General features: G+C 33.8%; 1 protein-coding gene across 1 annotated transcript; it reads left to right on the plus strand.

The window, feature by feature from the left end:
- Nucleotides 1–12,582: 12,582 nt before the first annotated feature.
- LOC127902041 (secreted RxLR effector protein 161-like) lies at nucleotides 12,583–13,146 on the plus strand. Its single transcript, XM_052440422.1, has one exon. The coding sequence runs from the start codon at nucleotides 12,583–12,585 to the stop codon at nucleotides 13,144–13,146; it is 564 nt and encodes a 187-aa protein (XP_052296382.1).
- Nucleotides 13,147–16,473: the final 3,327 nt, after the last annotated feature.

Genomic DNA, 16,473 nt, shown 5'->3' on the forward strand with positions numbered 1-16,473 from the left:
ATTGTCATTTTGACTGCGGTTGCTGACTTGTGCCGTGTGCGTCTCTTCATGTCGAAATTGAATTCTGTTTTGTCGTTTTGGGTTTTGCGAACACTATAAACTGGAAGATGCCTGAGTTGGTTGTTTCAATGGGATGGGAAATTATTATGAACTCCCTGAAATTTAATGTTTCAGTGAATAAGAGGATACTTTATCTGTTTATGTTAAATAACTCCCTAACTTCTTCATGTCAAAAGCAGCCATCCATCTAGATGGTCCATGTTCAAAGAAGAGGAATTTTGCAGCAAATCAAAGAAAATGGAGGACATAACCCACAAAATTCATAAAGTTAGATTGACAAATGGAAGCCATGCGGATTGACGAAATTGAAGCCATAATTGGTGGGCTAAAATCGTTGATTTTCTTGGCCACTAGTTTGCTATAAATAGAAGTGCAGATGAAGAGCTTATGCATTCCATTAAGAGAGACCAATTTAGCATTTTGAAAGAGTTTAGAGAGCTTGAAATTATAAGCTCTTGTTATTAGTGTTCTGAGAGTTTGGGTGTATTGAGGTTTTGGGTAGTGAGCTAAAATACTACAATATTTGTAACTCCTTTTCACTAGTAAAATATTTCCTTCTGTTTTCGCCCGTGGACGTAGGCTAAAAGCCGAACCATGTAATTTTCTTGTGTCCTCTTTTGTGCTTGTTCTTTATTTTCTTCCAATTTTACTTTAGCTGGGGTCCTACTTCACCCACCAATTTCCTAACACTTCATAGTTACTTGATTGCTTGCTTCATCTCGTTAATGTAAATTAAACTACATACGACCGTCTAAATCTGGTACATTAGACTGTAATCCCATTAGGCTATAGGGACTACGATCATATGATCTTATTATATAAATAGTGAGATAAATCTTCAGAAGATTTTCCATCATATGATGTTATTGTGTAAATAGTGAGATAAACCAAAAAATTCATCTAAGATTATATTATGTAACTATGAAGAAGTTACTTTATCTGTTAGGCTAGCTAGTTTAGTTAATAAAATATTTTAAGTTGAAATAAGATATTTAGAGTTGAAATTATGTTCAAATAAGAGGAGAGAACAATTTAATTAATAGTTACACTATGCTTAAATAATAAATATAATTAGTTTTATAGAATTAAGATAATGTTAGTGAATCACACATTCTTAACACACCTTCAATCTCATTCACAAAATAGAAATTATTAATTTGGATTGTAACTCATATAGTAACTTCTCAAATATTTTATTTAAGTTCATGTTTTAAACTTTTTTTTTTTTCATTGTGCTTTCGCTATGTTAAAGTTGCGTTGAGAGTGTGTGAGTAGCATTTACTCAAGGGATCTGGGATCTATTTGATGAACAACGAGAAATTACGTTTTTATTTGTTAAAATCAAAATACTTGGGGGTCAATGATAAAATTCTTGTTGTTTAATGGACACAGCGTAACACGGGGAGTGTGAAAACGTGGGAAAATGTATCAAATTTGCCTTCGCGGGTGTAAAATTTATTTGATACTCGCTTTATTTTGATGACACATTCAACGTTGGGTATAATTATACAGAGATCCCCAATTCCTAATCATAAATACATTAAATCTAAGCAGTTTCAGTACTCATCATTTAAGTTCCCAAATAATAAAAAGTAGCTGCGAATTGCCATTGACAAAGACTGCCACATCCTTTAAAATGTCCTTTTTACTCTAAAAAATCCGTAATTCCTATTAACTTATAAAATTATTTTGCATTTGAATCTTAACCATCACGAACTTGGTATACTATACAAAATTCGATTAAATTTATATTAGATTTTAACGCACTATCAACACATCATATTTGACAAAAATATCTATTTTCCTTCACAAATTTAATTTGAGAGAGTATTGTTATCTTTTTCTCTATTGTGATAAGTACATGTCTAATGCATATTTTTGCTGTTCTAATTTTTTTTATTTTAAATAATAGATCTCCAACAAGATTTTATAAATTTAAAGGATGATTTCAATGAAATTGAATAAAGTTTATAGCAGGGAGAGATTTATGAATACTTTAAAACCACTTTAATCTATCTTTAAAAATCTAAAAGTCAATAAAGTTGATGACGTTTATATTCGGATTTGGTTGGATTTTTAAAATAATAAATTTGACATCTAATTAATATATTCTAAAAATTAATTCTTTTTGTTCAATATAAACACAGTATTAAATGTTTATCTTGTTTTAGTTGGCTGTACTACTAATGGATAAGAATAAAAAGAAAGGAGATAATCATTTCCCACAATTATTAGCAAAACAACAAGTCTCTAATAATTTTATTTCCACTTTACGTCAAAATATAAGTATCTTACCTTAAATTGGTAATCCTATTCATACGTTTCTTTGTTTTTAAACACTCGCCTTCCTTTCAAAAAAAAATATTAAAAAAGAAAAAACAGTTCATGTTCATACGTTTCTGTTTCAAACTTTTATGACAATTATTGTTAATTCATCGATCATGACATTATTTAATCCTTCATACAATTATTACAAATAATTAAAGAGGCAAACTTTTGGTTAACCAAATTTGTAACTCAATGTTGAGTTCTTGGAAGCTTCTTTTTTTTTTCTTTTTTTGGGGAGAAATAATCAAAGCAAAATGACTGAGTCATGCAATTGCGAAGTAAATTGCCAATTTATGAAGCTACGTAGTACGTACCAACTATTTTTGACTAAGCTCAAGGGTAAGTGACGATTACTGATCTCATGCCTGTCATCACTGTTTCATAATTTATCTATTAAAATTTTTGTTTTACAAATTCAATAAGAATAATCACAACGAGTAGATAACATATAAAAACAAAATAAGATAGAATAATATGAACCATATGAAATATAAAATTATTAATGTCGAGTGTAAAAAAAAAAAAGCGAAATAAAATTCTATATTTAGAAATAAATATATATAGCGTGAAGGGACTGAATCCGTTTTAGTTGACAGAGAGAGGTAGGTAACTTCCTTATTCGTTACATCCAAATTCCCAAGAAATTAAATCATTTGAATATCAATTTGATGTGTGTCATATTTTTCTTTCGGAACAATTTATGATGATTTTATTTTTAAAGCAATTTTGACTTCGTGGTGCTGGTTAATACTGAAAAGTAAGCCAACTAATTTATCAAACACATTAACAGATGTGAGAGACTGGAAAAACGGACCTTGGTTTTGAATAGTAATTAATCTCAAGCAAATCTTCCCAATGCACAATTAAATTTAGACGCAAGCAATAGTGACGGATGAAGGTAAAGTAAGCAAGTCATGCAAGCAACGTTAGGATTTTACGTTACGTGAAAAAAAAAATAATTGTTGGAGACTAAACCCTAAACAATTCATTATTTTATTATTTTTGTTGGCATTGCGAGGCTCCATTTCCATTTATGCGAGTTGCCACTGGGCTTCTATGTCAATCCTTCATTATGACTTCGGCTCCTGCAACTCATTAATTGTCAATTCGCGTCCCAAGGAACTCAATTTCTTCCTGCAAATGGGAATAATTTTCAGTGGTAATTTGGGTTTTTCCGACGAAGTTTTGTTGCGAGTTTAACTTTCTCTCTACTGTGTAGCCTTCTGTAAAATGATTCCTTGATTTTACAATGAGAGCGTAATCACAATATTTTGTTAAAAAGTGTTATTTATAATGTGTAATCAATTGTCTAATTTTATATTATATTTCCTTATTTTGTCAAAAGTGCCCTTTATTTTCTTTGACCTATCGTGAAATAGTAGCTCATTACTTTAGTAAGGGCCGCTTAAAATATTTTTTTGAGAGATTTAAAAGTAATTTTAAAAAATTAAAAGGTAATTTTAGTGTTCGAGTAAATTTTTTTTAAAAAATTATTTTTAATAAAATCACCTCATACAACAACAGATTTTGAAAAGTAGAGAATGAATAGCTTATCAAATTTTAATTTTGAGAATCACTTTTATGGGTAATACAATTTCAAATAAATCATAAAAATCTAAAATTATCCTTATTAATTAGGAAATAAAATCATTAATTTCAAAGTGAATATTATTATTAATTACATTAAGATAACTAAATAGAAATAAAATTAATAATATAAAATATTTATTGTAGTTATCAATTATTTTATGTACACAATAGAAAATATTTTTTTATACATGTTTAAATAAATTTTATTCAACATTATGCCTTATCTAGACATTTAAATTTGTGCAGTAGTTCAACAATAAAATTTACTAAACACATATTATTGATTTTAAAACTCAAAACACTTTTAAAAATAAATTTTATCAAATGCTCAATCGATTCTCTCCACAACTAATTGTTTATATTAGCAATTATTTTAAGAGTTACAACATTACCAAGTTGACCCTATTCAAACCTCTACTGGCTTCTAGTGACTGAATATATGCGTAATGCATATGATTCTTGTGAAAATAATAAGAATTGTCTTCTCATAAGTCTATTAATAAGATACTTATATTTCTATTAACAAAATACTACTATTTTCTATTAACAAGATACTTAAAAGTCTATTAACAAAATAATTTGAATGCATCATTTGACAATTGTTGGGCTCACCTCGCAACTTTTAAGGCCCTTAATTTGGATGGCGAGCGTCTAGTTTTCCGGCGAAAAATTTTTAGAGACATTAATTAAAATCTACCAATAACGACATCGTTTCCATCATTTGTGGAGAACTAGAAAGATTCATTGCAATTGACTTGACCATGTGCAATTAACACAATCATCATGAAGTTCTTTTCTATAATAAATTGCTGCTGCTTCAAGCAAAATTTTAAAATTATCAAATGCTTTTAATTTTTGAATTTTTTTAATATCGTTGGTTAATTTTTGAACTTCTAATATTGTTAGTTATAAATATTAGCCCTTAACATTTGCGTGGAAAATGAATTGGCTAAGAACTCAAAATATTGCAGCAAATGCTACATGTACAGAGGTTCTCAAGGTACGTAATGGGTATTTATCTCAATTATGCTCATGAAGAGAGAGATTTAGTACTATATTAGGCGGAAGACTTTCTTTATTTTCCTTCTACTTTTTTAATTTATTTTCATCTTGGAAAGGTTCTTTTGTTCAGTACTCCCCATAGATTTCCCCCCCCTAATTTCCCCTATCATGCATACTTTTTCCAAGTCCATTTCATCTTACATTATTCTAATTCTTCTTGATCTCAGCTAGCAGTTTGGCAGAAAAATCAGCCTGCAGTCCATGAAATCTGCAAGGACTACATTAAAATAGCATTTATATTTTGGATTGGAGTGAGAATATTGAAAAGTGTGGATCCTAAGATTGGGAGTGTGAAGTGAGAGTGAGAGTATGTTGTTTACTTACACTGGAATTGAGATCAAAATTCAATTTATGTATTTACTTTGTCTTGGATTAGGATTAAACAGTTTTAAATTACAATTTTACCATTATTTAAAGAATTATAGTTTTTAATTACAAAGTTAATAAAAATATATTTGATGAATAAATATTTATTTATTGTATTTGTAAATTTATAATAATTATTAATATTCTTAATTATGTACATCAAATATAATGAATGATAAGGGCATTATGAATGAAACATTTTTACTATTAACGTAGTACGAAATTAATATTTTCTTAGAATAAATTATTTCTTATTATTAATTATTATTATTATTAATATTAAATAAATATAATACTATTATTTTTAAATAAATATAATAATATTATATTTTCAACCAAAGATAGTATATAATAATATTATTAATTCTCTATTAATATAATGATATTATTTTAAAATAATTTTAACTTAGAATCAATGCAAATTATTATTTAGTTAAATATAATAATAATAATATTTATTTTATTTTATTAAATATAAAGTATTAAATTTAATAAAAGGAGAGTAGAAAAGGAAGAGGTGGGAGTGGATTCCCACTACTCCAACTTCTCCTCGTGGGAGTCCCACTTCCACTCCCCACTCCAAAAATAAGTGGGACCCACGGAGTGGGATTCCCAATCCACTCTCAAAACTGTTGATAAACACTGGAGTGGAAGGAATCTACACTTTTCACTTCCACTCTAAAAGGTAAACACAACATAAGCATGCGGTCTGAGCATATTCTCTCTACAAAAGTGTTTGTGGTCCTTTACAAGGTTGAGAGGTTTAAAATCTACAACAAAACATTGCAACATATGGTAGCTTTAGCCCCAATGGGTAAGCTTTATGTCAATAGAACTTCTGGAGGAAAGTGACGATGAGAAACTTAAGAAGATTGATAGTTAAGAGAAACATAGTTTTGGTCGCTAGCTTCGAAATAATACATTATATTCTAAAATTGGACATTTTGTAGTTCAGGTTATAACCTCCGGAATATGCCATGCTCATCCTATGCAATCATTTTGCATCAAATAGTTGTGTTCTTCAAGATTGGACATCCTTATACCTTTAAATGGTCAATTAAGCTCATTGAAAGTTGAGATGGGGGAGAGTGATCATGCTGCAACTTTAAAATGGACATTTGTGTCAGAAACAGTGAGAAACACATTATTTTTAACGTGGGAATAAGCAAACCTGGGAGCGTCAAAAAAGAAATGCTGAGTAAAGCTGGGAATGAGCGAAGTTGGGAGAGTAAAAACATGTTTCTGAAATGAAGATTTTTATTCTGTCCGGTATTCTCCATGACGGGAAAAGCCTTCGCTGAAGTGAAAATTAAAAAAAAACTAGGTACTGTTTTATTTCATATAAATGCATTTTTATGAGCTTCAGTAACTTTTTTTTTTATGAGAAAGTAAGCCTTTCTCTCTCTCTCTCTCTCTCTATATATATATATATATATATATATATATATATTAACTCGAAATCATAGACAACACTTCGGCTGGAAATTCATCCAACCAAACAACATCAACCATTTTTTGAAGAGCCAACTTAGCTAGAGAGTGAGCTATACCATTGCAAGATCTATTTGTGTGTTGAGCCTTGAAATTCTGAAAACTCTTCTTAATTTCCAGAATTTAAGAGATCACCCATATGATTTTAGCCATGCTGTTGACTTTGTTATTTATAAGCTCTACTACTTCATGACAATCTGATTCAAGCAATACAGAGGTTCCCCCCACTCTCAACGCAACCTGCAATCCCCATTCCATAGCTGCAACTTCAGCCATTGCCACATTGCCAAAATATCTAGAAGTGTTAATGGCAGCAGCTACACAATTTTTGTTCCAATCCCTGATTACCACCCCCAGCCTAGCTACATGTTTCTCAGCATTCACTGCAGCATTTACATTAACCTTTAGCCACCCATTTGGAAGAGGATGCCCTTGATTTTCCTTACCATCCTTTCTCTGATTTGGCCTTAACCCATCATACTGTCTGGCATTCTTAAAAGAGTCCACTACTGATTCAGCTCTTGCTATTAATCTGGCTGGAGCCTATTGTTTCCCTTCAAAAAGATGCTTATTTCTAGCATTCCATATCACCAAGAGCAGAGCTGCAATTGACTCATTCTCCACATTTTTTTTGCTGCTTTGTCATTTTTTCCATCAATCTAATTATATCATGGAATTGACCTTATGAGGGGCTCCCTTCTGCTTTGTAAAAATTCTAGGCTTTCTTTACCAACTTACAACCTAACAGAGCATGAGCTATTGTTTCCACTGAATTGTAGCAAATTTGACACAATGGCTCTTGCAAGACTTTTTTCTTCTAAAGATTTTCAGCCGTGGGAAGCAGGTCGTTTGAGGCTCTCCATAAGAAAATTTTTAGCTTCTCAGGAATATCCAGTTTCCAAATTGTATTCCAATGATCCGGATTTTGGGAAGAGCAACTAGGTAAATCTGGAAACTTCATTCCCACTGCTATTTGATAACCACTCTTCACTGAGTATTGGTCTCTTCTGTCATAGTGCCAAATAAGTCGGTCATCTCTTGGTCTGATCGGAAGGGGAATTTGCAGGATTGCTTCTACATCTTCAGGCCTAAAAGATTCTTTTATCACAATTTCCTTTCAGTGTTGTTCTTCATCAATTAAGTCTGTAACTGCAGTGTCTATCCTCAATTTTGGGGCTGAAACAGGTCAAAATGTTGAGGGCTTAGGAATCCAGTTGCTTGAGTATACCTGCACCTTCTGCCCACTCCCTATTCTCTATGTAGCACCTTTTTGAATCACATGCCTTCCCCATAATATACTCCTCCAAATGAAAGATGGCTTCGATCCTAGGCCTGCTGTCATAAAATCAAAATGCTTGAAATATCTGGCTTTCATGACTTTGGCCATCAATGAGTTTGGGCTCTGAATGATTCTCCATCCTTGCTTAGCAATTAAAGCATGATTAAAACTTGAGAAGTCTTTGAAACCTAAACCTCCCCTGACTTTTGCTTGACTTAATTTCTCCTACCATACCCAATGAATTCTCTTCTTCTCTTTATTTGTCCCCTGTTAGCATATATGAGTAGAAATTATGAGAGCACCGTTAACTGTATAAACAACAGAGCAGGTGATTCCAGCTCAAGTGCTGACGTGTCACGTTAGTTATACATGTTGACTTCCTTTGTAACAAACTCATTTCAGTTGTAAAACATATTCTAGTAGCTTCATTAATCAGTTAGATAGATTCCTTTAAGCTACTATATAAACCAACTCTTGTAATCATTTTGAGTAATGTTGATTGAATATAAAGTCATTGATTCTAATATTTTCTCTGTTATTTTCTTTCTCTTTCTATCATTTTCTTATTTGCCAAACACATTAACAACATTTCAAACATGGTATCAGAGCCTATGGCTAACTCAAATCAAAGTTCACATTCCTATAATTTTGTTACTCCAATCAAATTGGATCACAACAACTTTATAGTATGGAGGAATCAAGTTCTGGCTTCAATAAAAGGAAACGGTCTGGAAGGTTTCATCAATGGAACTAATCCGTGTCCGGACCAGTATCTTGATCAATTCAGTGAAGCTTTAAGCTCAACATAAGGTGAGTCTAAATCTAGAACTGAAAACCCTACTTTTGGTGTATGGATTAGAACTGATCAGCTACTTTTAAGCTGGATGTTCTCATCTATTCAAGAAAATCTACTTACCTTAGTAATTCAATGTGTTTCCTCTCAAGAACTTTGGGAAACTCTCACACGCATGTTGATCGCTCAAACTCAGGCAAGGATTATGCCACTAAAAATGCAATTACAAACCTCTAAGAAAGGATCTATGTCAATGAATGCTTATTTCTCCAAGATGAAACGTCTTGCTGATAGTTTAGCTATTGTTGGAAAGCCTGTTGAACACAATGATCTGATTACATATATTCTAACTGGCTTAGACTCTCATGATTATGAGTCACTTGTTACTATTTTGCTTGCTAGAAGTGATAAAATGAGTCTAGATGAATTGTACTCACTGCTATTAAGTCATGAAATTAGGATTGAGCAAAAGAAAGGGAAGATCAGTGCTGATGTGATTCATAATCTCTCTGCTAACATTGCTCAAAATAATCAAAATCCTCCAAGAAGTGGATCTGGCAATTCTGGTTTTTCGAGAGGAAATGAAGGGTTTGGTAATTTTAATCAAGGAGGAAATAATGTCAATCATGAGTCAAATATAGTGTGCCAAATTTGTTTCATTCCAGGTCATAGTGCTACAAAATGCAGAAACATATTCAATCCTGCATTTGTACCTCAGAGGAATTTCGATAGAGGTAATTTCAGACCTGGATTTGGAAATTATGGCAAAGGCTTCATTCCAAATAATTTTGCTCCAAGACCTTTTAATGGCTTTGGAAGAAATAATAATGGTCAATATGCTGGATCACCAAGGGGTTATGGTTTTCAAAGTGGATTTCAAGGTCACGTTACTTATCAAAATTCTGATGTTGCTGGTGCAAACTATCAATCATCCTCTTCCTATAACTCTCACAACTCTGGTTCTGATCATCCAGTAGCTTTTAATTGCTTCAATGGAACAACTAATGCTTCTCAGTTCTAGTCATCAACAAACTTCATACTGCTCCTTCCCCAGAGACTGTGGAAGATCTGTCCTGGTACATAGATATTGGAGCCTCTACTCACATCACAGTTGACTCAAGTAAACTCTTTAATATGCACCCTTATTGTGGCACAGAATCACTTCTTGTTGGAAATGGAAATGCATTAGAAATTAAACATATTAGATCTGCAGTGCTTGATACACTGACAACTGAACCTTTACTTCTGAATAATATCTTGCATGTTCCAAATATCACCAAGAATTTATTAAATATTTCTCAACTTCTAGCTGATAACAATGTTATTGTTGAATTTGTTGGAACCTTTTGTTTCATTAAGGCCAGGAAAACAGGAACTCTGTTACTTAAGGGAGTAGCTACTGGAGGCTTGTATCAGATACAAAATTTGTCAAGTGAAGATTCTCAAGTTTCTTGGTGTCATAGTCAAATAAATAAACCTGTATCAATGTTTGCTACTCTCTCTAGTTCAGTCAATTCTAGTCCCCTTCCTTTTACATCATGTAATCCGGCAGCTTTAACAATGTCTGTATCATCAGTTGATGTTGGTTTACTTCACAAGAGACTTGGACATCCAGCCTCACATACACTTCAAACTGTTATTAAGACTTGTAATTTGTTTGCTGGAATTAATAAAACTCCAAAAATTACCTTCTGTGATGCCTGTCAGTTTGCCAAGAATCATCTTAAACATTTTGATTCTGTCATAACCAAAACAACAGCACCTCTATAGTTGTTATATGTTGATCTTTGGGGTCTTTCACACATCATTTCTACTTAAGGTTACAACTATTACTTGTCAATATTAGATGATTACAGTAGGTTCACTTGGATTTTTCCTTTAAAAGCCAAGTCTGATTCATTATAAGTTTTCACTGATTTCAAAACCTTCATTGAGAAACATCTGGAGAAAAGAATTAAGACTATCCAAACAGATTGGGGAGGGGAATTCAGATAATTTTCTTCATTATTAACAGCCTCTAGTATACGTGTCAGACACCCTTGTCCTCACATTCACCATCAAAATGGTAAAATAGATAGAAAACATAGACACATTGTTGACATTGGTCTCACCTTATTAGCTCAATCAAATTTGCCACTCACTTTTTGGTGGAATGCCTTTCACACGGCTGTATTTCTCATAAACAGATTACCAACTCCAGTTTTGAATAATGTCTCATCCTATTTCAAACTCTTTCATCAAACTCAAGATTACTCATTTCTTAGAGTTTTTGGCTGTGCTTGTTAGCTTTATCTTAGACCCTATAAAAAAGAAGCTTGAATTTAGGACTGATAGATGTATCTTCATGGGATACAGTCTAAACCATAAGAGCTATCAATGTTTACACTCTTCAGGAAGAGTATATATATCCAATCATGTAGTATTCAATGAAAACTCTTGCCCATACCAGCCAGGTGTTGATTTTTCTTCTATTTCAATGTCTTGTTCAAGTACAAACAATACAGAGTCCACTCCTTCTATACAAGTTCTCTCAGCACCTCCTTTAACAACAGAAGTTCCTGCTTTATCTCTACTTTTATCACAACAAATTTCTGACAATTCCACTTCACCCTTATCTCAATATTCTTTACCTTCCTCTTCATCAGATCACAGTTCACCAAATATTTCCTATCAACAGTCACAAAATTCATCTCACTCAAACATTCCAGTGCCTTTTGCTCCTGCCCATCAGTTACCTAATTTTTAGCCACCTGGTCATCACATGATTACCAGGTCCAAAGCTGGAATTTTTAAACCAAAAGCATACATCACTACACTTTTAGCCCAACCATATGAACTTAACTCAATAACTCAAGCACTACAAGATCTAAAATGGTTTAATGCTATGCAAAAAGAGATTAAGGCTCTTCAGGCCAATCAGACTTGGGATCTAGTTATTCCTACAGCTCCTGTCAAAGTAGTAGGAAACAAATGGATTTTCAGAATTAAATACAATTCATATGGGTCAATCTCAAAGTATAAGGCAAGATTTTTTGGAAAGGGGTTTCATCAAACATATGGGATATATTACAGTGAAACTTTCAGCCCAGTAGTTAAGGCTTCAACAGTGAAAGTGGTATTGAGTTTAGCAGTGATGAACAACTGGATGATAAGGCAAGTTGATGTTTATAATGCCTTTCTCAATGGCATTCTTGTTGAAGATGTATATATGGCCCAACCAGAAGGTTTTGTGGATCCAGTAAAGCCTCATCATATATGCAAATTGAAAAAGGCTCTGTATAGTCTAAAGCAAGCTCCAAGGGCATGATTTGACAGGTTCAAATGTGCTATGATATCTTAGTGGCATTTTGATCATTCAAAGTCAAATTCCTCACTATTTTACAGATGGGATGCAGGTGATATTCTACTGGTCTTAGTCTATGTTGATGACATTATCATTACAGGTTCTAATCCTAATAGTGTGTTGAAAGTGATCTCAAATATGCAAGCTATTTTTGCTCTTAAAGATTTAGGAGAGCTTAGCTATTTTCTTGGCATAGAGGTCACTAGAAATAAGACAGGCCTTCAATTATCTCAGAGCAAATAAATAGTTGATTTGCTGAACAAGTATAAAATGATCACTTATAGTCCAGTACCAACTCCCATGATCACATCTCATTCACTTGTTAAAAACTCAGGAGCTATTATTTCAAATGCTTCTCAGTACATGAGTGTTGTAGGGGCTTTGCAGTATGTGACTTTAATTAAGCCAGAATTAGCTTTTTCAGTTAATAAATTGAGTCAATTCCTCTCAGTTCCAACAGAAGAACATTGGCAAGCATGTAAGAGGATACTTAGATATTTGAAGGGAACAATTCACTATGGTTTACAAATTTACTCAACTGGAAGTCGGCATATGCAAATAAACTGTTTCAGCGACTCTGATTGGGCTTGTGACAAAGATGATCGAAAGTCAATAGCTAGGTATTCTATGTTCCTTGGACCTAACCTTGTTTTATGGTCTTCGAAAAAGCAACACGTTGTTTCCAAGTCAAGTACAGAGTCAGAATATAGAGCCTTAGCTCTGGCAACAACTGAAGTTATGTGGATAAAAGGGTTACTTGCTGAGTTGAAGATCAAATTGATCATACACCCATTATGTGGTGTGACAATCAAGGAGCAATATCTTTGGCTATGAATCCAATATATCATGCCAAGACAAAACACATTGAGCTAGATATACACTTTATTCGAGAAAAGGTACAAGCTAATCAAATTAAAGTTAACTATGTGCCTAGTGAAGACCAGGCAGCAGACATATTCACAAAAGCTTTGGCCTATGGACAATTCAATTATCTTAGAAGCAAGCTAAACATATTTCCTACACAGTTCAGCTTGAGGGGGGATGTTAGCATATGTGAGTAGAAATGATGAGAGCATCGTTAGCTGTATAAACAACAGAGCAAGTGATTCTAGCTCAAGTGTTGACGTGTCACGTTAGTTATACATGCTGGCTTCCTTTGTAACAAACTCGTTTCAATTGTAAAACAGATTCCAGTAGCTTTATTAATCAGTTAGATAGATTCCTTTAAGCTACTATATAAACCAACTATTGTAATCATTTTGAGTAACGTTGATTGAATATAAAGTCATTTATTCTAGTATTTTCTCTGTTATTTTCTTTCAATTTCTATCATTTTCTTATCTGCCAAACACATTAACAACATTTCAAACATCCCCCACCAAAATGTAGCCACCGCTTTTTGAATGTCCTCGCACAATTATAAAGGAATCTTGAAGACACTCATAGTGTAAGTTGGGACAGCTTGTGCAACTGCTTTGATAAGTACCTCTTTGCCCCCACTTGAAAAGAACTTGTGTTGCCAACTTTGGATCTTGTTCAACACTCTGTGCTTTACATCTGTGAAGAAACTTTTGGCCTTCCTTCCTATCATAGATGGAAGCCTTAGATACTTTTCATGGCAAGACACCACCTCAAGTTAGAAAATTTCCTTTATTACCGTGGCTCGATCATCTCTTGTATTATTGCTGAAAAACATGGAGGATTTTTGGTATTTGAAAATCTGCCCCGTAGCTCTGCCTTAGCACTCGAACAGCTCCTTAAGATAGTGACAGTCCTCCATTGCTGCTCTAACAAAAATTAAGCTATCATCAGCGAATAAAAGATGAGAGATCATCGTATCTTTCCTAAAGCGAAGTCCCCGGATACGCTTTTGTTCCTCTGCTTGCACAAGGAGATTTGAGAACACCTCTGCACATAATATTAAGAGTAAGGGGAGGGGGCATTCCTGCCGAAGGCCTCGTAGAGGTTGAATCAGCCTTGAGACCATTCCATTGATTACGATAGAAAATGATGCTGTGGTAATGCAATTCATAATTAAATCCACTAATTTACAGGAGAAGCTTAGCTTTAGCATTGTGCTATTCAAAAACTCTAACTCCACTCTATCATAAGCCTTACTAATATCTAACTTAAGAGATATCCACCCATGCTTTTTTTCTTTTCCATGCCTAATCTTATGCAAACATTCATAACCCACAATGATATTATCGATAATCAACCTATCTAGGGTGAAATCACTTTGGCAAGGGGAGATTACATGATTAAGCACATTTTTCAGCCTATTCACAATTGCTTTCGCTATAATCCTATATATGACATTGTATAAGCTTATAGGTCTGAAATCAGTCACCCTATGAGGTTTAAGAATTTTTGGAATCAAGACTATATGAGTGTGGTTTAATGATGCAACCGAACCGTTACCATTTAGGATGTGAAGGCAAGTATGGACCACACCTGATTTTACAGATTTCCATTGCTTTTGGAAGAAAATTGCTGGTAATCCGTCTGGGCCCGGGGCTTTGGTTGGGCACATCTGAGAAAGTGCCGTTGATACCTCTTCCTCTGTGAGGCTCATGTCGAGCTGCTCGTTCATCTTAGCATTTACTTTTACTTCCAAATTTGTTAAGGCCGCCTCAATTTGCATCTTTGATGGGCTGGAAGTTGCAAATAGACTTGTGAAGTATTCATGGAATTCTCTCTCAATCTTCTCTATGTCTTCAATCTAGACATTCTCTTAATACAAGATACCTTTTATCCGATTCTTTTTTCTCCTTGCAAAAGCTTTAAGGTGAAAGAACCTTGTATTCTTGTCTCATTCTCTTAACCAGTCAGCTCAGGATCTTTGCTTCCAATACACCTCTTCATATAGCAGCAAATTCACTATCTAATTTTCTGTCTTTTTTACCTCATCTGCCTTTTCATAATGCTGAAAATTTGTCTTCATGTCAGCTAGATTTTTCTTTAGATTTTTTAACTTTTGCTTTTTGCCCTCGAATTTCTTTTTGCTCCATGGCAACAAGTAGGCCATTGTGTTCTTAGAAGCCCTTTGAAAAGAGTCTATTGAATTCCCCTCCCTCTAGCTATTCTGATACATCCACTCCTCAGAAACAATTCGTTTCATTCTTCATAATGACTCTACATGTCCTCATAATGCATTATTTGGTTAACCTTTCTGTTTCAACCCATAAATTTTTTCCGTTCTTGTATCTCCAGCATAATAGGGGTGTGGTCCGATCCCCAGGCATTCAAATTTGTAACAATTAGATCATACAAGCTGCTCTTTCAGTCCTTACTTCCCAAAAACCTATCAAGCATTTTCTCCATAAAATGTGGCATGAACCTTCTATTCGACCAAGTGAAAAGATATCCCATATACCCTAAATCTTCTAAGTTGCAATCGTTTATAGCCTGTTTGAAATCAACCACCATACTCATGTTTCTTTCCCTTCTCCTAAGTTTTTTCATTTAAATTGAGGATCTCATTAAAATCCCTGAAACACAGCCATGGAAAAGCAAACAAACCTGCCAATCTTCTTAGTAACATCCAGGTGTGTTTCTTCCGAGAACCTTCTGGATGGCCATAAATCCATGTACATCTCCATTTCATCCCATTTGCTCTATTCATGACAACGTCAATGTGGTGGTTTCTATACGAAGCAAGATTCACATCCACTTCATTGCTCCACATTAAAGCCACCCCCCCATTCCATTCCTGCTTACATTAAAATAGTTGTTAAATCTCATCTCTTTACTCATATTAGTCATTTGCACAGGTTTCAATTTCGTTTCACATATAAATAAAATATGAGGCTTGTGCTCTTGGAGAATATCTTTTAAAGCCAGGAACATCCGAGTATTCCCCAAACCTTGAACGTTGCAACTTATGATCCTTATTGTTGTCGACGGGGCTAGAGACCAACCGCAGCCAATACTTCTTTTCCAGCTACAACTTCTACCTCTGCCACCTCCATAGCCGTTATGTCCCGGCTTAGTTTTAGTTTTGCTAAGGGGGAAATACAAGTCACCTGTTTTGATGAACTCTTGTTTGGACTTGTAAGTTTCAATTTCTTGCTTTTTGGGCTAGTGATAGTTTGGGCGTAGTTGGCCCTCTTGGAATTCATATTTAGCCCTTTTTTATTTGTCTACTTTGTTGTGCTTTGG

This window comes from Citrus sinensis, chromosome 5 (genome assembly GCF_022201045.2).
Source record: "Citrus sinensis cultivar Valencia sweet orange chromosome 5, DVS_A1.0, whole genome shotgun sequence".
In the NCBI taxonomy this organism is placed as follows: Eukaryota; Viridiplantae; Streptophyta; class Magnoliopsida; order Sapindales; family Rutaceae; genus Citrus; species Citrus sinensis.

Coding starts and splice junctions, on each gene's coding strand:
- LOC127902041 (XM_052440422.1), top strand. CDS start 12,583: ATGATCACTTATAGTCCAGTACCAACTCCCATGATCACATCTCATTCA.